The following is a 25,138-nucleotide window of genomic DNA, read 5'->3' on the forward strand; positions in this document are numbered from 1 at the left end:
AGAGAAGATGGCCGCTCGTGGCTGAGCGCTAGGAGCGAGGGAGCGAGTTTTGGCATTTTGGACATGGATGGGGCTGTTGTTTTGTAGCCCGGGTAGGTGACGGGACCCTCCGAGGCTTCGGTGGAGCCCTTTGTGGACGCTGAAGGTGACGGCGAGGCGGCGGGGCAGCAAGGCTCCCGGGCCTAGGATGGCCGAGCGACATGGCTCGGACGGTGAGCTCCGGGCCTGCGGCAGCCTGCAACAACCTTCAACAGCCTGTGGCAGCCAGCACCAACCAGCAACAGCCAGCGGTGGCCTGCGGCAGCCGGCATCAACCAACAACAACCAGCGGCGGCCTGCAATGCGCCCTACGATGGGCCTGGTGTGGTGTGTGGTGGCCTGCGGCGGCCTAGACAAGCAGTCTGGACCTGCGGCGGCCTGCAGTGGGGTTGTGATGGTCTGGGGCAGCCTGGAGAGGCAGTCTGGGTGGCGAGGCTCTTGGGCTTGTGGCTGCCGAGTTCATCTACTCATCCATTCAATCAGCGAGCTTCCCCCCCGGCGGAGGTTCCTTGGATGGTGGAGGCTGCCGTTTGATGGATTGAGTGCCGTTTGGAGCCCTCCTGGACCTGTTTGGAGGGTGGGAACATCTGGGGCCACTTGAAGCTGAAGATGGAGGTGGAGCGTGCTGGATGGCACCCGAGATGGTGGTTAGCTCCTCGGGGGCCATACTAGAGAACTGAGGTGAGCCTTCTTCATTTTCTGCATCCGGAGACTTATTACAGCCCCTTGGACGTGATTATATTCAGGGCATGGAGATGGATGACTGTCCCAGTCCCCATTGCCACCCATTGCCATCCTTGGTGACTTTGGAGGTGTTGGCGGTGCGGCTTGGTGATATTGGGCACCAGAGGGACCCAGCTGTTGTCGGCTGGGCCTGGAGTCTGGAGCCCAAGACTTATTTACATCTGTTTATCATCGGAGCTGCGAATGCCATCACCAATAGACTGTTTTACTATCACCCAGCCATCGGACTCTTTCTCCTTCTGCGACCTACCCAGAGCTGGATAGTGGTTTCTCCCTGAGATTGGAAGATCTTGGTCACTGTGAGAGGGTGACCATGTTTCAGGAGTCACTGTCCAGCTCTGTGGACTTATTATTAATATGCATTTTGTTCCAGCCAACTCGTTCCTTTTGTTCTTATCTTTTGATACTGTAAGTAAGTTGCTTGCCCTGAGAGCTTCCCCCCTCTCTCAGATGTGGCCATCCAACTTGTGCCGCCGTTTCCTTAATGATGAGTCTTGGGACCCCGAGAGGTGGCATGGCACAAAAAAGAGGCTTTTGGGTTTTCTTTTAAAAAATTTTAATGGTTTAGGGAGGGGGGAGGGTCAGGCTTGACAGAATGAGGGGGTGGGGGGTTGCCGGACCTCTTTCAGTCTAGGTTGGCTGATGGTCGCAGCAATAAGGGGGCCGGGGAGAGTCTTGGGGCCCGGGGGGATGGGTAGGGATAGCGATCCCCACGGTGATTGGGAATGGCGGCAGATGGATGAACAGGGCCATATCGTAATCTGGGATCGCACCCCCGCTATTTTCGAGCTGTGGTGCACTCTGACCCTCTGGCTCTTACCTGCTTTCCTGGGGAAGGGGGAGGGCAGACACCTGACCTCAGGCTGATTTATTTGAATGCCAGGTCTGTTGTGAATAAAGCTCCCCTCATCTGTGATTTGATCGAGGAGGAAGACGCAAACCTGGCATGCATTACGGAAACTCGGTTGGGCTCGGAGGGAGGGGTCCCTCTGATTGATTTTTGCCCTCCAGGTTTCTGTGTGCTGCATCAGCCTCGGGCTCAGGGTAGGGGCGGTGGGGTGGCAGTCGTTATTAGGGAGGCCCTCCATCCACGGGAGGCCACTGGCCCTCAGATAGGCAGATGTGAGTCCCTCCTCTTAAGGTGGGGCCCTGGTGGTCAGTTGGGCCTGTTGCTTACGTACCTCTCTCCCAGCTGCGTAGCAATGGCTCTGCCCGGGCTACTTGATGCTCTCTCGGGGTTGGCGATTGAGTTTCCCAGACTCATGGTTCTGGGAGATTTTAATCTGCCTTCCCTGGGCGGTGCGTCGGGGGTGGCCTGAGAGTTCATGGCTTCTATGATGGCCATGGACCTGACCCAGATTATTCAGGGTCTGACTCACGAGGGGGGAAACACGCCCGACTTTATTTTTATCTCTGGGCAGTGGCTTAATGGTCTGGGTGGGGTTACTCCAACATATCAACCTCTTTCATGGACAGACCATTATCTTCTGCGGTTGGGCCTCCGTCATGCCACCTCCCGCTGCTGGGAGGCGGAACTGACCAGGTGGTTCCGCCCCAGGCACCTGATGGACCCAGATAGGTTCCAGATGGCACTTGGATTGATTCCTACCTCCCTTTCCCACAGCCCGGTCGAGACCTTAGCTGACGCCTGGCAATGGGCTGCTTTGGAGGCTCTCAACCACGTTGTGCCTTTGCAGCCTCTGACCCAGCGCAGATCCCAGCTCGCTCTTTGGTTTTCTGTGGACCTGCGGGAGATGAAGCTCCAGAGAAGAGGCCTAGAGAGCATTTGGAGATCCAGTCGGTCCGAGTCTGACCGAACAAAGTTAAGATCCTTTTCTAGATCTTATCTTGTGGCAATGGAGGTGGCGAAGCGTGCTTACTTCGCCACCCTCATTGTGTCCGCAGATAACTGCCCAGCCGCCCTGTTTAGGGTGACCCGCTCCCTTTTAAATCAAGGTACAGGAGAGGACCCCTTGTGGGGACAGGCTGAGGAATTTAGTGAGTATCTGGTGGATAAAATCGCTCAGATTCAGGCTGGTCTGGACTCTGACTGGGCAGTATCTGATGAGGGGGAAATGATGGGCTTGGCCAAGAACATTTGGGAAGAGTTTGATCCTGTGACTCCGGATGAAGTGGACAGGATCATGGGGAAATTAAGTGCCACCACATGTTTGTTGGACCCGTGCCCCTCCTGGCTGGTTTATGTGGCTCTGGAGGTTACACGAGGCTGGCTCCTAGCAGTTATTAATGCTTCCTTGAGTGAGGGGTGCTTCCCTGTCGTCTTGAAAGAGGCGGTGGTAAGGCCCCTCCTCAAGAAACCTGCCTTGGATCCAGCTATTTTAAATAACTTTCGTCCTGTCTCCAACCTTTGCTTTCTTGCGAAGGTTGTTGAGAGCGTGGTGGCACGGCAGCTCCCTTTGGTCCTGGAGGAAACGTGAGTATCTGGATCCATACCAATTGGGTTTCAGGCCCGGGTACAGCACGGAGATGGCATTGGTCGCGCTGGTGGATGATCTCTGGCGGGCCCAAGATAGGGGTTATTCCTCTGTCCTGGTCCTATTAGATCTCTCAGCGGCTTTTGATACCATCGACCATGGTATCTTGCTGCAACGTCTTGAGGGGTTGGGAGTGGGAGGCACCGTTTTACGGTTGTTCTCCTACCTCTCAGGCTGTTCGCAGACGGTGTTGGCAGGGGGGCATAGGTCAGCCCCTAGGCCCCTTAGTTGTGGGGTGCCTCAGGGGTCAGTACTCTCGCCCCTCCTGTTCAACATCTATATGAAGCCGCTGGGTGAGATCATCCGTGGTTTCGGGGTGAGGTATCATCAATATGTTGATGATACCCAGCTTTTCATCTCCACCCCGAACCAACCCAGTGATGCCCTTGATGTGATGTCCCGTTGCCTGGAAGCGGTACGGATTTGGATGGGGAAGAACAGGCTCCGGCTGAACCCAGCCAAGACTGAGTGGCTTTAGTCCAAGAGGTTCCATCTTTGGTTATGGGAGGAGAGGTGTTACCTCCCGTTGATAGGGCACGCAATTTAGGCATCCTCCTGGATTCACGACTCAGTTTTGAAGATCATATTGGAGTCGTGGCCAGGGGGGCATTTGCCCAGGTTTGCCTGGTGCGCCAGTTGCACCCCTATCTGGACCAAGATGCCCCACATATGGTCACTCACGCATTCGTTACCTCCCGTATAGATACTGCAATGCTCTCTAGATGGGGCTGCCCTTGAAGACCACCCGGAGGCTCCAGCTGGTGCAGAATGTGGCCACGCAGGTAGTGATGGGAGCATCCCGATACTCCCATATTACACCCCTCCTGCGTGAGCTGCATTGGTTACCGGTTGTCCTCTGGGTGAGATTTAAGGTGCTGGTACTTACCTTTAAAGCCCTACATGGCTTAGGTCCGGAATATTTGCAGGACCGTCTGCTGCCGGGAACGATCTCCCATCGCCCAGTACGCTCACACAAAGAGGGCCTCCTCAGGGTGCCGTCGGCTAGACAATGTCGGCTGGCAACCCCCAGGGGGAGGTCCTTCTCTGGGAGCGCCAGCCCTATGGAACCAACTTCCCCTTGAGCTCCAGATGGCCCTGGATCTCCGGTCCTTTCGCCGCGGCCTTAAAACACTTCTTTTCCATCAGGCTGACCTGGACTGACGACAGGGATTTTAAAATCTTTTTTTAATTTTTAACTTCAATTTTAATTTATTCTATTGGGGCTGTTAATTTAATCCTTTTTAACTTTTGTATTGTTGTATTTTATTGTTGTTAGCCGCCCTGAGTCCTTTGGGAGATAGGGCGGCATATAAGTCCTAATAATAAATAAATAAATAAATTAGTTTTACACCCTTTAATTGAGTCTGTCTGTGGCTTTTAGAAAGTTTTCTTTGAAGGTAAACTGGCTTAATTTAAAGCTAAAGCTTTTTGCAATTGCTGGAGGCTTTCTGTCTTGGATGACAACATTGTGACACGTGACATGCCTGAGGCAGCTTAAAGAGAGAAAAAAATGGCGTTTGTGTTTCTTTGTTTTCTTGCTTTGCACTTGATAACTGTGTCTTTAAGGGTACAGGGAAGGGATTGGGGGGTGCATTCTTACTACACTGTGGAAGAGCTCAGAAAGGCCAACTAGCTAGTTCAGAGTCTACAAACTTAGAAACGTTAAGACCTGTGTACTTCAACTCCCAGAATTCCTCAATCAGCCATGATGGCTGAGGAATTCTGGGAATTGAAGTCCACAAGTCTTAAAAGTGCCAAGTTTGAAGACCCCTGAACTAGCTGGTAGTGGTGCATATTAATAAACATGGATAAATTCATCATACATTTGTCAGTGCAAAGGGAAAGTGATTCAGCAAAGGAACAGCCACCGAAGAAATTAAAACTGGTACTTTTTTCTTTTTTCTACAGTTTGTAATATTTTATTAGATTATAGAATAAAATACAAAAATACAAAAGCAAATAGTAGGACACTGGGGAGGAAAAAGGGGGGGAAAGTGAGGGGGAGAAGGGAAAAAGAACAGAGTTCCTCTGTTGCAGTAGAAGGAAGCATTAACATTGAACTTCAACTTTTTACTTTTCCATAATATTATAAACCAGCCATTTCTATAACAACAAATGAATCTAATAAGTAAAACTCCACACACACACAGCCTTTTTTTAGTCATCAAGTTTTTGACATCTTGCTAAGCACTGGTGGTACTCAAATATTGTCATGCCCTAAATGTGGTACAATCTGAAAAGGTTGAAAAGCCCTGCTCTACAGGGTCTCTATATTTCATTCAGTGAAGGCGACTGAGCCAGAGCCCATAGAAGTGGAGGAGAGTGAGCTATTGCTTCAGACTGGAGTCCCCGCTATACCCCCTCACCTCTGCTATGGCATCAGCAGAGGAACTAGCCGTGCCGGTGGGGCGTTCGCTGAGGCAACTGCTTCCAGTAATGGAGCCAGGGAAACCACCCTGGAAACCTGTCCCACTGGTGCTGCAGCCAATTTTGGCATGCTGCCACATCATGGGGATGCGGCATTGTGCTGTAGCACCAGTGAGGCAGCATGAGAAGCTGTGGCAGGATACCAGGAAGCAGGGTATATGGGTCTGATCCCCCTCCCCCCATCAGCTTTGCCTTGTGGCAGAGGCACTGGCAGCTCCCCTCTCCAACTCGCCTGTTTCCCGGCTCCGTAACAGGCAGTAGCTGCCTCAGCGAGCGCCCCACCAGCACAGCTAGTTCCTCTACTGATGCCATAGCAGAGGCGAGGAGGTAGGGGTGGGGGCTCCAGTCTGAAGCAATAGCTCTCCCTCCTCAATTTCCATGGGCTCCAGCTCAGTCACCTTCACCAGAATACAGAGATCACGTAGAGCTGCCATCGCCAAAGGAAGGAGAGACCAGAAACAGGAAAAGTGAAAATGGAAGCCATAGAGATACATTGACCGGCTGTGCAGAGCACCATTCAAGGTAGTGGCTGCACCCATCAGAAGGGTGGACTGTGGAGGTTACTTGTGAAATTATCTTTCGCCCAACCTCGGGAGATGGATTTTCATGTTTTCCTGTCTTGCAGTTGCCAGAAAATAGGAAAAAGTACCTTTGTAGGTTAGGTGACCCAGATAATTATTAATGTTCTCAATTTGTACAATTGGGTGGGGTGGAGTGGGTTTCTGCCAAACTAAAAAAAATTAGGTACCGGTTCTTTCGAACCGGTGCGAACCAGCTAAATCCCACCTCTGTGTCTATCATTTTAGCATACCTTTATTTCTAGGCATGTGGGCACACTTTTAAATAAATAGTAGGTTGTAGCCACCACTTTATTTTCTAAGAATGCTTCTAGTATCTACATGGGTTCCAAAGACATTCTTGGAAATTAAATTGTTTTATCGTTATAGCATACTACATTCCAATTTAATATTTTTGCTTCAAATAATATTTTTTAAAAATAGTATGGTTTAATCACATGAGCCTCAGTGGCAATATTAGTGGATGGTGTATTTGGATGCCACATTGGAGATTGAGGCACTTGGGCTGCAGCAGAAATTACCAGCTTAGTTTCATAAACAAGGATGAAAAATAATTTTGAACCAAACTATTAATATTAATAGAAGCAGAAGTAGGAAATTTCCTTATTTGAGGAAAAGAGGCTTAATTTTTTTCAGCCATAATCCTGATAGAAAGACTTACATTTGTATCAGTGAAAATTAGACAAAGGAAGAAATTCCTCTAATATGGTATATTAAAATTAATTTTATTGTTAATAGTTAAGTATTTCTTTTCAAATTACCAGACCCCGTCTGATGAAATTTCTGGAAGTGATCCAAAATCAAATGTAAAATCTCATGGGAATAAATCAGGAGCTAAATTTCCTGCCATTGACAAAACATCTGTTAAACAGAAGCAAAAATCAAGCTCAATCATGAAAAAAAATGAAAAAAGTGGGTCTGGCTCCAAAAAAGATATGCAAGGTATGTATGGAAAAATATTCAGGGAAATAAATTGTAATGCACAGGATTGGAACTGAAGAGATTTTTAAATTAAGGAATTGTGGGAGAGATGGTTTGCAAGTAATATATTTTAGGGCCAAAATCACTGATTCATCAAAAGAAACATTTATTCTCAACATCAATAGTTTTAATAGATTTTTGGCAATAAGGCAATAGGCAATAAGTGTAAAAACAAGCAAAACAAACAAGTTAGACACTGAGTTATATAATACACAAAGGAGTAGAGAAGCAGCTGATGTACTAAAAGAGTTGTCTGATAAAAAGTTGTCATATAGACTATTATCCTGAAGAAAACAGTCATATACACATTCCTTAAAAATTCTTGTTGGACTGTGCTAAATATATAAAATACAGCCTGTTATGTACTGGGCTCTTGTGTTACACCACATAGGTTGCTGGAGCAGCTAACGGCTCTCCAACAACCCAGACTAACTGTCTCCTGTCCTGCAATTGGCTAGCCCCAGGCTGCAATGGTTGGTTCAAACCTATTGGCTGCCGCCTAGGGGCTAGACTATATATTGCAGCTGGTTGCAGCCCTTGCTTCAGTACAGTTCCAGCAAGAAATAAAAGTATGAGTTATCCTGTACTCAGCCTTGCGTTGTCATTCCTGCACCCAAGAACCCACTATTTAACACTGCCCTCCTTACTGTAGGGTATGCAATCTCTTTCAGAATGAAGATTTGAAAAACTTTTCCAGAACAAAAAATATTTCATGCATAATCTGAATATAAATATTCCCCATGCATTTAATAATTTTGTCACTGTAACAATTCTAACCTCGTGGTAATATTGGAGAGTTCTTGAATAAGTCAAAAGGATCTTTGATTATACAGACATTCTCATACTAAATGTAAATTTAAATGTAATTAATATGATTACTCTACATGGATGTATTTGATATTTTTATACTTATATCACATTCATTATAATTTGGTAACAACAATGAGAATTTTAGCACAACTGCATCTAAGACTTTTTAGACAAGTGGCTCTGGACCCAAGTCTTCACATCAACTAAGGGAAAATACTCTTTATACAGTTCGCTTAGTGACTGTTCGAAGTTACAATGGCACTGAAAAAAGTGCCCCCCGAGCCACAGCCAAGCAAGACACCTGCCTGCCTGCCCAGCAGCGCTCTTCCTCCTATCCGAGGTTTTCATTGTTGTGAGCATTTCTGTTGAGGATTGGCAGCGGGGGTGGGGTGGGAGGTATTTGGTTTTTATTCCCCCATCTGCTGGGTGGTTGCAGCAGGTTTTGGTCACTTCACATGACCCTGGGACACTGACCATCATAAATATGAATCAGTTGCCAAGCATTTGAATGTAAATCACAAGACTTGGGGATGCTGCAACATTCCAGCTGATCGGCACTTCTGGCTCAACAGAAGCACCACAATCAGCGCCAAGCTCCAGCTGGAGCCTAGTGCTGATCCTAGTACTTCCGGTGAGCCCTGACAGCCCCGAAGAAATGCTGATCCTGGCGCTTCTGCTGAGCCCTGACAGCCCTGCAGCTCCAGCCATCTCTCGCTCAGGCTTGTGCAGTGCTGCCACCGGTTCAGCTCATTCTCCTCCCACGCTACCACTTTTCTAGGATTGTCGTGTACCACCTTCCAGGTGCCAATGTACCACAGGTGGTACCCGTGCCACTGGTTGAAAAGCCCTGCACTAGGACTCCGAGATCCCTTTCACAGTTACTAAATATTCTTTGTTCCGCACCCTCCCCTAAACCCTGCCACTGCCAAAGTGGATCCCAGGCTGCAATATGTGCCGAGTGAGAAGTGGGGCCATCCCAGCCAGCCAGGCACTGAAGTGCTGCCAAAAACAGCAGAGTCTCTGTCTGTGTCTGTTACATGCTCGCCCCATGTCAGCCATGCTGTCCACTGTGGAGAGCATGGCTAACACAGGTTGAGCATGTGGCAGGCAGCCACACGGATTCCACTGTTTTCGGTGGTGCTTCTCACTCAGCCGCTTTTCCTCTTTCTTCTCCCTGTTCCTCCTTCCCTCGTGGTGGCTGCTCCACTTCCTGTCACTCCATTACAGCGCAGGATCTACTTTGACAGCAGCAAGATTTGGGAGATGGTGAATTCCCCATGTCTGATGACCAATTGCCATGCTGCTTCTTGGGATGGCACCGAAAAAAGCAGAGTCCATGTACATGCATGCCTCATGCTCGCCCCACATGTACCATGCTCTCCACACCTCTGACCAGCTGCAGAGCACCATGGAGAGCATGGCTAATGAGGGGCGAGTATTTGGCAGGCAAGCACACAGTTTCTGCTGTACTCTCACTTGGCCGCTTTTCTTCTTTCTTCTCCCCATACCTCCTCCTCTCGCACTGGCTACTCCACTTCCTGTCTCTCCATTGCAGCACACATTGCAGCCCAGGATCCACTTTGGCAGCGGCAGGGTTTGGGAGATGGTGAATCCCCCATGTCTGCTGACCAATTGCCATGCCACCTCTCAGGAGGACACCAAAAAAGCAATGTCCATGTGTGCGCCTGCCTCATGCTCATCCCACGTCTGCCATGCTCTCCATGGTGCTGCAGCTGATCCGAGATGTGGAGACCATGGGTGAGTGTGTAACAGGTATGGGTGAGTGTGTAACAGGTATGCACACAGACTCTGCTGTTTTCGGTAGCGCTTCAGTGCCTAGTCAGCCACCTAGGGTCAGCTTCAGAATGCTGTGGAGACCATGGTGGACACAAGGCTGACGCGCACATGGACTCCGCTTTTTTGGGTGCCCTCCCAAGAGGCGGCATGGCAATTGGTCATCGGAGTCTGTGTGCCTGCCTGCCACATACTCACCCTGCATTAGCCATGCTCTCCACAGTGTGCTATAGCTGATCTGAGGCATAAAAAGAATGGCTGATGCAGGGCGAGCATGTAGCAGGTGCACACACAGACTCTGTTGTTTTCAGTGGCGCTTCAGTGCCTAGCCCACTTCTCACTCAGCCACTTTTCCTCTTTCTTCTCCCCGCTCCTTTCCTTGTACCGCCTGCTCCACTTCCTGTCTCTCCATTGCAGCACTTATTGCAGCCCGGGATCCACTTTGTCAAACTTGCTGTGTTTGTGGGACTGTCCACGGCAGCGGAGGAACGTGTGAGAGCTTGAAAGAAGATTAGCAAAGAAAAGCTTTGGGAAAGGGAGGGCATCTGGGCGATGGTGAGGCAAACTCTCCAGCTCTGCAGTGGCAGAGAAATGCGACAGAGCTATAAAGCAGGCCCTTTCTGCCTCTGGTGTTCCACCTGCCGCTGTGGTGGCTGTGTGGGCAGAGCTGCAAAGAGGGCCAGGTGGCCGAAAGTGCCAGCAGTCTGTCTTGGAAGGTGAGTGAAATGGCAACCCCCCCCCCAAGGCGCCAGGCACTGAAATGGACCTAATGCTCTCTAGTAGCTGCCCAGGCCTGCCAGAGGGAAGGCCGCCATCTACCAGTACCAGCACTTATGGTATATGTGGTGCTATTCTGGCTGTGGCAAGGAAGGGGCAACTGGCATGGGTGCTGCAGACAGGACACCAGCTTGCTTCAGGACCCTCCCCGACCCTCCGGCACTCTGCCAGCGCTTTGGCCTTGGGCTGCCGCCGCATGCACATGAAGCAGGCCATGCCTTGCCCCCGCACGCTTGCCACCTGCTGTAATGTAAAACATTCCCCCAAAATAAGATCTAATGGGTCTTTAGGTCAAAAAAATAAAATAAAATAAGACCCATTCTTATTTTGGGGAAAACAAGGCAACATAATTAGTTATATGTACCTCTTTTATTGTTCTTATTTAAGTATTAAATACAAATAATAAACTACTTTTTGGTATATTGTTTTTTTATACTTAAAATCATTAGGGCAGAGAACTTGTTGTTAAATTATATGAATCCCACCACTGAATATACCTAATATTACTAATAATTTAGGATTCCTGATAAAAGATGTTTTAATTGAATATATTGTGATTCAGCTCTTTGTACAATCCAAATTCTTCTTGCAAATTTAAATGTCATAAAAGGCTGATTAATAAGATGATCTAAAGAATTGGTACTGTTTTCGTCTATGAACTCCATATATTTCTCAGGGGAAGAGGATCAAGCATATTCTTCTTTCCCAGTGTTTTCCAAATGCATCTTGCATTCTTTATTATTGAAATCTCTTTAGGCCTCTACTTTTATTGTTCCAATGCAGGGATGATATATTTCTAAATTAATAAAACTTTGATATAAGATTGTCCCTATATTAATCTTTCTAAAACAAGTGATTTAATAAACCAATGTCTTAATAGGTTTCCCAAAGCCAATTTTATCAAGAAGACAACAAATGAACCAGAGAAATATGCTGGAAAGTCCAGACTCTGAAACAACTAGAAAAGCAGAAGGAAAAGGAAGGGAAACACCAATGCTTCAAGGAGTAGCAAAGATTACTAGAGGATCTGGTGAGAATTTCTTTTGCAAATTGTGCTTTGTTATACATGTATGGAATTTTTGTTTAGATAGATTTCTTGCTTACTTTAGCAGAGAGAGAATGCATATAATGTCAGCTTAATTGTAGCTAAAGGAGAAAACATGACCAAGTTAAAATTTAAAGTTACTTTAAGCTTCTGAAGCAGTTCCATGTATTAAAGTCCCAGTATGCAAGGATATCTTAGAAAGAGAAAGAGAAAAGTAGCAGTGTAGAATTATATATCATAGTCTATGATTTTTCACATTTCCCTGGCATTTCCTGTGGCACTGATATAGCAAGAATATTTATTTTAAGACTGTGTTGCTTTGGTGATTTGAGGCAGAACCATAGTAGTACTAGAAGTTATTTATTTTGGTCAGTGACCAATGTATCATTTGGCAGAGTTATAAATGTGTAATTTTACATGCAATCCTCCATAGTTATTCTGTTTTGTTGTCATATTTAGAGAAAATATAAATATTTCATCTAATAGTATGACCATTTCTCCCATAAATTAAATTTAATTAAATATAAAAAGTTTTCTTAATATAGAAAAGCTTACCAGTTTTCAAATGAACTATCTCACTTGACTGAAAAAAACAATAAAATGGTTTATTTCAAACATAAAAATAGGAGAAAAATCTTCCTAGGACTCAGGAAGAGAAAAAATAATGTTTTTTTTAAAGAAACATTTATGCTAGATTTTAAACTGGCAATGTTCTGTATCCAAAACAAAGAGAATATCTACTGTGATGTTTAAAGTGTAAAAGCCTGCTAAGGGTGGAAAAAAACATTTTTTATTTTAAAACTGCTTGTTCTTCCTGTATATATTTGTCATATAAATGTATGTTTTATCCTTGTATATGTAAATTCAACTTTACTTTTATGTATTCACATTGTGTGTGTGTGTGTGTGTGTGTGTGTGTACATTGTTTGTGTGTGTGTGTGTGCAAGATACAGAGTAAGAAACACAATATGAAAATATATACAGTATTTTCAAAAGATCCATTCACAGAAGGAAAGCAATTGGCCATTCCTGGAACAGAAAAGTGGTAGGCCCCAGCACATATCCAATGTTTGCCCTGAATACCTTGCAATACCTTATTGCTAAAGCAAAAGTCTGGCTGCGTTTTCTTAAACCAGCTGAGAGTTAAGCCAGTATATGTATGAAATAAGTAAGTGCAAATATGCTTATTTTCTCACTGCATTTGGCAAAATATCTCAAACACGAAAAAATAATTTCATTTTTTACTATAATTTGTAGATCTAAAAAATTAGTATTTATTTTTTCATCACATTTATATAGCCTGTATTTCTATTATATAGAAATGGAATGCTTTTTCCATCATTGTTGAATCATTATATTTAATAAGTGTTCAGGAAGATGGCTATAGACAAATAAATTATAAAAGCCATTTTTTCTTCAATACAGAATCACAAAATGTTACAGCACAAAGAAATGGTCCTATTCAGAAGACAAAGAAAAAAACTCAAGAAAAAAAGAACATATTCCAGTCCTCTAAGTTAAACAGAGGTAATAAAAACCTAGACCAGGATATTAAGAAAGGAAATATTCTTACAGTAGCACAGCAACCCTTGGCTAATTCAGTGGATCCTTCTGTTCAGACTGCTAATAATTCTTCTATATCAAATGAAAGAAGTAATTCAAATCTTCCACCCATTAGAAATACCCTTTTAAAGCCCAAAGAAGATGATTTTTACACAGCACTATGCTCAAATGTGGAAGCATCTGTTGGAATAAATGAAACTAAAAATGATAACTTAGAACAAGATCTTTCAGTTGATCTTAACAAACCTCCTCTTCTTGATCAAAGTAGAGGTAGTGCGATATCTTTAACACAAGTGGAACAACATAATTGTGAAACTGTAGTTGGGAGTGATGGAAATAGGGCTGAACTTTCCCATAGATTTTTACGACAACATGATGTAATAGTGGACTCACATTCATTAGGACAAAGAAACGTAAGAGATAAAAAAAAATCTTATTCTCTTGAAGAGAACCTTTTGGAAGAGGCTCATAAAAATGAAAGTGAACATTTGCACTTTAATACAAAAAGACCACAAGCTGAAAATGGACCAGAAAGTACAGCAGCTATTGAGGCTCCTGGTAACTTAAATTCTCCTGAAGACTGGCAAGGAGGCAATGTCTACGACAGAGAAAGACAGAGTTTTGAGAGCAATCAAAGATGTTATGCTGGTTTTATTTCTGCTAGATCAACAGTACAAAGGCCTTCTATGCATTCTACACTTAATATCCCGGGAACCTTAGTACAAACTGCAAATAGAAGTGACATGGTAGGCAATGTGGATGTTGCTACAAGTTCTGTGCAAATCACAGAACTGAATGGAAATCCAAGACTAACTGCTCGCAGACAACTATCTCCCATAAGAATCAGGGATTCCTTTTCAAGTGCTGAAAGTTGCCAATCTTCATCACCCACAGTCAGCCGCTTTGATGATAGCAATCTGCTTGATGACAGTATAAGCAATGGTCTAAGTAGCATATCTCCAAGCATTGCTTCTCATGATGAAGATAACTTTCTGAATTCCCAAAGTTCCTCATCATCTGCAGATTCTTCTCCACCATCTCTTTTCCGGACAAACTTCACAGCACATCTTCACATGACTGGTCCTTTATCTGACCAAGTTCCAATTTTCCTGACAGTATCTGATTTGCTAAATCAAAGCAACTATATAAACAATACTACTATTGGTAATTCAGTAACTACCAAAGATATTAATAAAGCTGAAACAGACCCTGAAAAGCTAAAAAAGTTGCAAGAGAGGTGAGTAACAGATAGTGGGTGGGGGAACATTGGTACTTATGTATTTTGCTTGGTGTAAGCTAAAGTAACAAGAGGAATCTATTATTTTAGATCTAGAGCTGTTTTAAGCCATTTCATGCTACAATCATTGTTCAGTTCCAGAGTTTAAACTGTAAGCTCTAATGTGGAGAAATGGAATATTCTGCATAAGTGATCAGATTTGGAGAAATATTTCTAAAGGTTCATATATAATAAACCGTAGTTTTTCCAGACCTTGATGCAATGGATTTGCATACAACAAAATATTGTTTTTGTAATATACAGCATTAGGTAGAAGTGTTATTACACAAATGATGCAATGATTCAAATTGTGTAATGTGCATTATTTTTTTTTATTATTTTTTTAATCCCATTTATATCCTGCCCTTCTCCGAAGACTCAGGGCGGCTTACAATCTAAGCACAAACCAAATGTGCTTAGCAATAGCCTTCATTCTATGTATATGCCTGCTTATTAGGGCTTTCGCCCCCCCCAAGCGGCATTATTTCAAAGTCAGCTTATTGCCCCCAACAATCTGGGTCCTCATTTTACCTACCTCGGAAGGATGGAAGGCTGAGTCAACCTTGAGCCTGGTGGGACTCGAACCTGCAATAATTTCAGGCAGCTGGTGTTACTTAAGGAGGCATTAGCCCACTGCTCCACCAAGGCTCTTTGAATAATCATTCTGGCATATTCATCAATTTACTGGCTTTTTGGAAATAATGGATACTGTCCCTTTTCACCCCCTTTAGGTTTCACTGAATCACATTCGTACAGAGACTTTAAAATAATTGTGTGATCCATAGAATGTTTTTATTTGCAAGAACATTGATTGTGTCAACAAGTTGTTTTCAACATGGGTAAATTTTCTTCATCATGAGCCATCTCTCATCTGATCTTTCACAACTTCTGACAAAGCACTCATCACCACTGTAACAAGGTACAATGTTGATGAGAGCATTGTAACTGAATCCATCCACCTTGCTTCTGGTTGTACTTTTTTGGTCTAACTTTCTCCACATTAGAGTGTTCTCCAGAGAGTTATATCATTGCATAATATACCCAAAATAGGATAATATGAGTCTGAGCATTTGTGCCTTGTGAGAACGTTTGATGATTCATTTTGTTGCTGTCTTGGCTGTCCATGGTATTCACAGTCCAAAGACATCAATACTTTTTATATCCTGCTTTTTCGAAGTTCAAATTTTACTTCTGTAAAGTTCCATGGTGAATACCATGGTTTGCACAATTCTGATCTTCATAAACTTAGATAAAGCAGAGTATTTCAATAACATTTTCAAGTGTCCACCATTGGCTAGCGTATGGCGAATTTTTTGGCTGCTTGTTCTTGACTATTATGATGGAATATGCAACTAAAGAAGGAGTGTGGGTGGGTGGGAGGAACTGTTGGCAGTAGCACTATGGATTCCGAGGGAGAAGGCAGCATATTCTAGAGAGGGGGCCAAGGCAAGAGACTGCAGTCTTGAGTCGAGTAGAGGAAGAAGGAAAAGGTTCAGGATAACCACACTCTCCCAGGGTATATCTATTACAGGGATTAATTTTCCCAAGGGGTCACATGAGAAACTGTTGTGGAGGGCTGCTGACACCCCCATATCTCTGACACCATCATGCCTCCCACCAGCAATGATGTCACACACACCCCACCAATGCTGTGGGCCAGACAAGGACAGCCCATGGGCCAGATGTGACCCATAAGCTGTAAAATGCCCAGTCTGATCTATTAGTTTAGAAGGTTATAGCTTTAGTTTGGTAAGATTCTGTTTGTTAGGGGTAAACAAATAAAGAATTGCTCAATTGGATCTCACTGTGTTGTCTTTCGGCTTAGCCTAAAGGCTAATGATTGATGATTGATCCTAAATGGCAGAAACTAGCCATCATTTCAATATCTTCATTTAAGTTAAGACTGGTTATTGTATCTGTCTTCAGTTTGGATCTTAGTATTTAATTTTTGTTACATTTTTTTTCATTTTGCTCCTTAATATTTATTATTAGACCATGTAGATCTTTTGCATTTTCAGCTATCAAGATAGTGTCATCAGCATAGTGCAAGTTATTGATTCTTCCAATTTAAAACCACACTTTCTTCCAATCCAGTTTGTTTTCATATACATTTGCCATAGGCAGGGCTTTTTTTCTCATAGAACGCACAGAACAGAGTTCCGGCACCTTTTTTGGATGGAACCTTGTAGGGTAGGCAAGGCAGGTTGTATGACATGTGTGAGTTCTGGCACCTTTTTCTTTTACAAAAAAAGCACGCCATAGGTAAAGGTAAAGGTTTCCCCACACATGCATGCTAGTCATTTCCAACTCTAGGGGCCGGTGCTCATCTCTGTTTCAAAGCCGAAGAGCCAGCACTTGTCCAAGGACATCTCCGTGGTCATGTGGCCAGCATCACTAGATGCCAAAGGCACATGGAACGCTGTTACCTTCCCACCGTAGTGGTCCCTATTTTTCTACTTGCATTTTTACGTGCTTTCGAACTGCTAGGTTGGCAGAAGCTGGGACAAGTAACAGGCGCTCACTCTGTTACGTGGCACTCGGGATTCAACCCGCCAAACTGCTGACCTTCTGATCGACAAGCTCAGCGTCCTAACCCACTGAGCCACTGCGTCCCCTACATTTGCCATATAGGTTGAATAAATAAAAGGATAGAAAATAGCCCAGTGGCACTTCTTTCCCAACCTGAAGCTGGTTTTTTACACCATACTATGGCTTTCTGGCCTATATATAAATTTCTCATTAGGATAATGAGATGTTCTGGGTTGGCAATTTTTTTGAGTACCTTCCACAGTGACATTATCAACAGGATCAAAGGCCTTTGTATAATCAATGAAATGTTTAATAATTTCTTTTTGGTATTCTTTGGCTTTCTCAATTATTCAGCATGCATCAGCGATAACATCTCTTGTTCTTTAACTTTTTCTAAAGCCAGCTTGAACATCTGGCATCTTTTTCCCATATAGATTCTAATTTGCATTGGATGGTCCTAAGCATTATTTTGTAAGCATGGAAAAATAAGGATTTTATACAATAGTTGACACACTCTCTTAACTTTCCTTTCTTTTGGAACTGGGGTGTAGCACCTCTTCCAATCTGTTGGCCACTGTGTTTTTCTGGGACCTATTACGATTCTTTTTCTGTGGCTTACCATATTTTGAGAGAGTATTCTCGCAGTTCCTGGAGCTTTCAACTTGATAAAGCTTGGAGCATTTATGTAATTTCATCTTCTAGTATTAGAGATTTTCTTGCAAGTAAGGAATATCTTCTCAGGTATCTTGGATGTTGACATCTCCGAAGTACAGTGTTTCAATATATTCCTTCCATCTTAGTTTTATTTCCTTTGAATTTGTTACCTTTTGTCCATTGACATTCTTTAGCATACCAATTCAAGGTTGGACCTTCTTCTGTGTTCAGAGATCTTTTAAAAGATTATCCTTGTTTTTTCATATCAATGTCTTTACACATTTTGTAATACTACTTCTTATCTCTTCTAACAGCTTTCTGAAATTTTTTTGTCTTTTTTGGCCTTGGCTTTTCTTCTCTTCTTGGCAAATTCCATGGTTTGTTCTGACATCCAATATGCTTTCTTTTTTCATTTTTGGCAATCCTTTTCACATTCATCCTTAACAACTTCTTTAAATTAATTCTGTAATTATTTTGGTTCTTTCTCAATGAGATTTGGGACTTCAAAGCAGTTCCCGATGGTCTCCTTGAAAATGGTGGGTAAATGCTCAAGATAATATTGTAGAAAATGACTGGCTTTCTTCTTTGTTAGCTTAACTTGAAATTTCATGTGAGCACGATCTCTTCCACAGTCAGCATCTGGTCACATATCTTTGATACTATAATTGAGTTCCTCCATTTCCTTTATATTTCTCCATCAGCTGTTATCCATGAATAGATAGATTATTCTGATTGTTTGAAGATGTTAGTTATGAAAAACAGTTACCATAGCAAAAAATGATAAGTCAGATTCTTACTTCATTTTGCGATACAATCCAACTAAATTTCCTCTTTCATGTTTCCAACTTTGGCATTACAGTCTCGAATCACAAGTAGCACTGCTTGTTTGCATAGTCTATTGATTTCAAGCTGAACTTCATAAAACTAATCAACCTCTTCTTTTTCTGCATTGATGGTTGGAGCATAAACTTGAATGACTGAAGGGTTGGTTACAATGTCTAATCAATATTATTTTGTCTTTGATTGCATTGTAGTCAAGTACTGCTCTTGCTGTATCTTTCCTAATTATAAAAGCAATACTTCTTTGTTTTTCATGACCTGAGTAATAAACAGTGTAACCTAAATGAAAAAGTCCAATCCCAATCCATCTTGATTCATTAATGCCTAAGATATCAATTTGTACTCATTTCATCTTTCACCATGTTAAGCTTTCCCATTTTAGTGCTTTTTAGATTCCATGTTCCTGCTCTAGTTCTGTCTTTGCAGGTACATATTTTTACGTATTTTCTTTTCCTGAATGGAAACTTGATGTCCCAAAGTTTTAATCTAACTACATCATAAGCACCATTAGTTCTCTGAAAGATCCTCAGCTGTTCCTAAGTAGCAGGTTGAGTGCCATCCAGCCTGAGGGACCCATCATATGGCATTATATCATCAGGCATTTTATATATTCTATCCATATGGTTTTCTTAGTAAACATACAAAAGTGATTTATTATTGCCTTCTCTTATGCAGTGTGAATTGATGCCTTTGCCTTTCTCATTAAAGTGATCATCTGCCTCTAGCACCTTTCCATTTTTAAAAGTAAGACTGAGCTGAACCAAGTGAATTTCATTAGAAATCCTAACACCTTTTCCCAAAAACAAACTGGGAAAAATCAAATAATAAATTAGAGGCTCTTTGAAAACTATTCTCAACATACTATCTGTAAGTGTGCACAATTAATTATTCTAAATTAGAGTGAATCATTTTTAAGCCAGCTTGATGATGAATGTAAATAACAAAATGTAAACAATTCTGGAAGTCTGCAAGCATTTTTGTTCTGTATTATAATTTTAATTTTAAGTCCTTTATATTTATAGTCCCTTTGTAGTTTGTAATGTTTTTCATTGACAAAAGATTGTCAGATTTTTGTCTCTGCACAAAAGTCTTATGAATTAATTAAAAAAATAAACAACTAAATTAGAATTCCATATATTTTCTAAATAACAAAAACTGAAACATTTATTTTCAGAGCTCTGTTCTGTCCTAATTTCATTAAGGAAAAAAAATCATTATAAAATAATTTATATATTTAGGTATGTAAATCTTATTTTTTAAAAAGGTTAACCTGATTTATTAAAAATTGACTGTGCTTCATGGAGCTCTTTCTAAAGAGTTCTACTTTTTCTGGAAAGAATTTAGTATGCAATTTGCCTGAAGCAGTTCCCATTAACAGCACAATATGTCTATTAACCTGTATAATGCCCATACCTTCATATCTTTATCTGAATGTTGCCCAAAGTCAGATTATTTGAAAACTGTTGAAACTTCATTCAGGTATCAAATTGAAATAGTTGAGGAGAAATTTTTATCAGCCTTTGGCATGAAATATTCTCTTTCTCTGATGAAGAAATAAAGGAGAAAAATTTCTGCTGCTCTCTAGCAGCACTTTAGATTCTTCAGGGGCTCCAATGTTATAGCTTTCCAAAAATAAGTAGAATAAAAATCAAGTTACTTTCTGAGAGATCCTTGGTGCTTGATTGTTTTCTGGCAGATATTTTATTACCCAAACTAGGTAACATCATCAGTGATAGCACCAATGCCAGTATCACTATTAGAAGACACCAAGGACCCCTCATTTCAATCCTGACCTACAAATATTATATTTTATTGGTAAGTTAATTTCTAAATATAATTAAACAAAACTTACAGAATGCTAAATAACAGAGTTGGAAGGGACCTTCTAATCCAACCCTCTGCTCAAGTAGGAGACTACTATTCTAGACGAATGACTATCCAATCGCTTCTTGAAAACCTCTAGTGATGGAGCACCCACAACTTCTGGAGGCAAACTGTTCTCACTGACAGGAAATTTCTCCTTAAGTATAGGTTTGATCTTTCCTTGATAAGTTTCATATGTTACATTTTTTTGGTCTGTATTTGGAGAATACAGGTGCTCTGGAGAATAATTTGACCCCCCTCTTCTCTTTAACTGCCTCTCAAATATTGAAAGACTGCTATCATATCATCTCTAGTCCTTCTCTTCATTAGTCTAGACCAGGGGTAGGCAACCTCGGCTCTTTTATGACTCATGGACCTCAACTCCCAGAATTCCTGAGCCAGCTATACTGGCTCAGGAATTCTGGGAGTTGAAGTCCATGAGTCATGAAAGAGCCGAGGTTGCCTACCCCTGGTCTAGACATACCAGTTCCTGCAACTGTTCATCATATGTTTTAGTCTCCAACTCCCTAACCATCTGTTGCTCTTCTCTGCATTCTTTCTAGAGTATTAACATTTTTTTGTATTGTGGTAACCAAAACTGGACACAGTATTCCAAGTGTGGTCTTATCAGTGCAATATAAAGCGGTGCTAGCACTTCATGTGACCTTTATATTATCCCTCTCTTGATGCATCCTAGGACTGCAATTGGCTGTTTTGGCAGCTGCAGCAAATTGCTGGCTCATATTTAAGTCATTGTCCACAAGGATGTCTAGATCTCTCTCACAATTACTGCTGTTGAGCCAGGTACCCCCTATTCTGTACCTGTACATTGGTTTAGTAAGAATTAAGTTTGGTATATCTGACCCTTTAGTTCTCCAGTTTTTGGGAAACAAAGTTGTCTGCTAATTTGATTGAAGCCTGAAAAAAAGAGAAACACTATTCAAAAGTAAAAAAATTTCTTCTCACTGCTCCATAATTTTGATAATTCTTTTTTTTTTTGTAATATTTTATTGATTTTCCAATTTTACATGTGAGTATTTAAAAAGCAATGTGGTAGCAGGGTTAATCAATAATTCAATAACAAAATCTTTAGTACAAATCTCAGGTAACATCATCAAATATTTCTTATCTTTTTCCCTTAACATTTAGTATTAGTGCCACCGGTAAGAGATTGCCGGCGGATGACACCCAGGGATAGGGCCTTCTCAGTGGGTGCATCTGCCCTTTGGAACCAGCTGCCAGGGGAGCTTAGGACTGCCCCCGACCTCCGTTAATTCCGCTGGAACCTGAAGACCTGGCTCTTCGAGCTCTCTGGCCCAGGCTGAGAATTTTAATTTTAGTTTTAATTTAAATTTTAACTGGGGTTTTACTTATACAGGGACGAATATAATTTTTTTTAATTTGTTTTTAACTTTTGTATTTTTGTTTTTAATCACCCTGTAAACCGCCCTGAGTCCTTCGGGAAAGAGCGGTATATAAATGTAATAAAATAAATAAATCTTATATTCAAACTACTACATTTCTAATTGTATCAACTCAATGAAAACATCATATTACATTTATTGATACATTTTTAGCTTATAGATATGTTAACTAGTCTGCATAAAACAATCCATATCCTGTTATTAATTAATTCCAGTTAATCTTTAATATCCATAATTTTTGAACTTTGGGTAACCAGTTTCCTTTATCTCACTTCATAACAAACTATAATATCCAAAATACATATTTTACCTATTTAAATGTAATCTATTTCCTAAATATTTTCTATTTCCCACCATATTAAATCATCTACTTAATAATAGAATATCCCCTTTGATAGATCAAAACCATTATATATATTGCCTGGGTTAATCAAGAAATCAAACATATTCCTGATAATTAATTTTCATTTCCCTTTTAGGTCTAATTTTCCAATATTAAACAAATCAAATCCTTATTTTCCACTGATTTCCAACTATTTTGAATCTAACAACCAAAATTTCCCTTATCTCAACATCTCCTTTTAATCCTCTAATTGACAATATAAAATCCCCTCTAATAAATCAAAACCCCAATTTTTTCAACCTTATTCTAGCTTTCTTCCTTGGCCAACTAGGCTTCCATATCAGCATTTTTAGATCATCAAATAAATCTCCCTCCATTTTTATATTTGTTATTTGAATTAAAGGAGACCATTTGATTGCCAATTTTCTGGAAGGACTGGCCCATTTGTATTCATTAAATTGTCACCCTGTTATTCCAGTCCCCTGTATTTGCTCTGATATATTATTCTTCAATTCAATCTGTTCTTCTTCTTTCTCAAATTTCTTCTGGTTTGTATAGAAAGTCATTTCCATTTTCATTTCCTTGTCTGGAGTATTTATTTATTTATTTTATTTTAATCCCATTTATATCCCGCCCTTCTCCGAAGACTCAGGGTGGCTTACAATTTAAGCACAAACCAATGTGCTTAGCAATAGCCTTCATTCTATGTATATGCCTGCTTATTAGGGCTTCCCCCCCCCCCAAGCGGCATTATTACAAAGTCAGCTTATTGCCCCCAACAGTCTGGATCCTCATTTTACCTACCTCAGAAGGATGGAAGTCTGAGTCAACCTTGAGCCTGGTGTGATGTGAACCTGCACTAATTGCAGGCAGCTGGTGTTACTTAAGGAGGCATTAGCCCACTGCTCCACCAAGGCTCTTAAGAGTATCTGTGTATCTGTCAGCTGACTTGTACTTCTTCTGTTGTCTTCTGCATTATTGATTCTTTAGTTGCAATCAAAATTTGGCTTTGTGCATCTAAGCTGGTGTCTTGGTCTTTTATTTTAGGTCTCATTTTATCACAAGCTGAATGGATAGTTTCATGTATTGCTTTTAGCGTGGAAAGAATTTTTTCCTAATCTTCATCCATCTCTTTTGCTTTTTTGTAAACAATCTTTCTAGTAAAAGTTGTTTGCTAAGCAAAAGTCAGTAAAGGTTTACATTCACAGTTCAAGTAGGCCAATTTCACTGTCCAGCTGTTCTCTTACAGTCAGGAAAGGCTTATCTACGTCTGGGTTGTGAGTCAAATCTCTTTTTAGGAAATAACAAATTACCATACCAAGCTTCACTACAAGATGTCACTGGTACCGTTTAAGATTTTTTAAATCCTGAATTTTTCTATTTTATTTCTTTTTTCCAATTTTATTTCTTTTTTGCAGATAATAGCAAGAATTTCCAGTAAAAATAGGATACTTTTTGGTCCCCAAGCTTCAGAAGCATATAAAGCCAATTTGATTAAAATTGTTCTTTTTGATGCTTGATTCCCCTGAGTAGTCAGACGCCGCTATTGTTATAGGGTGGGATAGAAATTACCTTCCGTCTCTCCTCACAGGGGGAAGATACTTCAAAAAGCTTTTACAGGAAAGTACTTAGGGTAAAGAAAAGATAAGATCTCACCCAGCTTCATCTGTGTTGCTTTCAATGTGCTTGTAGTAAGTTTGACTTTGGCTGTCAGCAGCTAAGTGATGGGCCATATTGCTATGGCCAATCTTTTTCCCGTTGGCTTGAAGAGTTGCCCCAGATCAAGCAGAAGGGCTGCCGCCCTTCCACAATCAAGCAGGGGGTCCTCTCCTTGCTCATTGCCCCTATAGGGTGACTTTCGACCCTTTCCAGGGTCCCCCAGCAGGTTAAAACCGGATGCTGGAGACAAAGATTGCCTCAATGCATCCGCCAATGCCACGATGGCAAACCGGAAGTCCATAATTTTGATAATTCTTAAACCTATTATAGGCATGGACTTTTAAATGCCATTCTTCCAGATCTTTGGATTCAAATTTTGCAACATTGAAAAATTCCTTGTATTCCCAGTCTCCTGGCAGAAGACCCTGAAGAGGAGGGAGATCAATGTCGGATATGCCAAATTGCAGGAGGATCTGTAACCAATCCTCTGCTAGAACCTTGTGGATGTGGAGGAAGTCTTCGATTTGTCCATCAGGAATGTCTAAAGTCATGGTTAAAGGCTAAAATAAAATCAGGTATGGTTACAGGTTCAAATAGTAAACAAATATTAGCATAAACATTTTGGAGGTTTTATTTATTTATTTTATTCAACCACACTGGCAGCAAGAGAAAGAAAACCAGATAATGTTGCTAATAATCTTCCTGCATCTGTAATAATGCAACAATCTTATTTTAATTTTTGTGTTTTTATTTTGTTTGTGTTAATTGTGTTAAGAACATGGATATGTATTGGACTTACACACATACAGTATAAAAGAGTTTCACATAAGCATTTTCAATATATTGTAACAATATATCATTATAATAATCCATAGCTAATCTTAACTAGGTATGGATTAACTGCATTTGATTTTTACTTTATTTTTTATTGAAGGCAGGTTACGTTCAATGTGCATGCTTAAATAAGCCTGCTTAAAGCACCTCAACTAATCATTTTCGGTGCCCATGCTTTCCATCATTGAGCTTAATGTGTCTTACTCATATCTACTGTATTTATATGAAAGGAAAATAGTCTGAATTTTAGACTGCACTGTAATTTCCTATATCAATTTACAAAATTAATTAATGGACCTTACAGTGTATGATTTCACATTATACTTGATAAATAAATTAATTAAACTCACAGTAATCCATTTTTTAATATCTGCAGTTTTTGGTATCCATAATCTACCTTTTGTTCATGGACAAGCTTCCCCCAGTTTCCTAGCACTTTGCAATATTCTTATCATATGTGATT

The 25,138-nt window shown here is 41.5% G+C and overlaps 1 protein-coding gene across 1 annotated transcript in view; it reads left to right on the top strand.

The window, feature by feature from the left end:
- The window catches only part of MARCHF10 (membrane associated ring-CH-type finger 10), a gene marked incomplete at its 3' end in the record, with an annotated part of 68,029 nt that overhangs the window by 16,730 nt on the left and 26,161 nt on the right, over window positions 1-25,138 (top strand). The window contains exons 4-7 of the mRNA XM_083376324.1: window positions 7,048-7,225; window positions 11,526-11,675; window positions 13,116-14,490; window positions 24,250-24,416. Of these exons, the coding sequence (XP_083232450.1) occupies window positions 7,048-7,225; window positions 11,526-11,675; window positions 13,116-14,490; window positions 24,250-24,416 (1,870 nt within the window). The remainder of the gene's footprint in view (window positions 1-7,047; window positions 7,226-11,525; window positions 11,676-13,115; window positions 14,491-24,249; window positions 24,417-25,138) is intronic.

This window comes from Vipera ursinii (assembly GCF_947247035.1).
Source record: "Vipera ursinii genome assembly, chromosome: Z".
Classification (NCBI taxonomy): Eukaryota; Metazoa; Chordata; class Lepidosauria; order Squamata; family Viperidae; genus Vipera; species Vipera ursinii.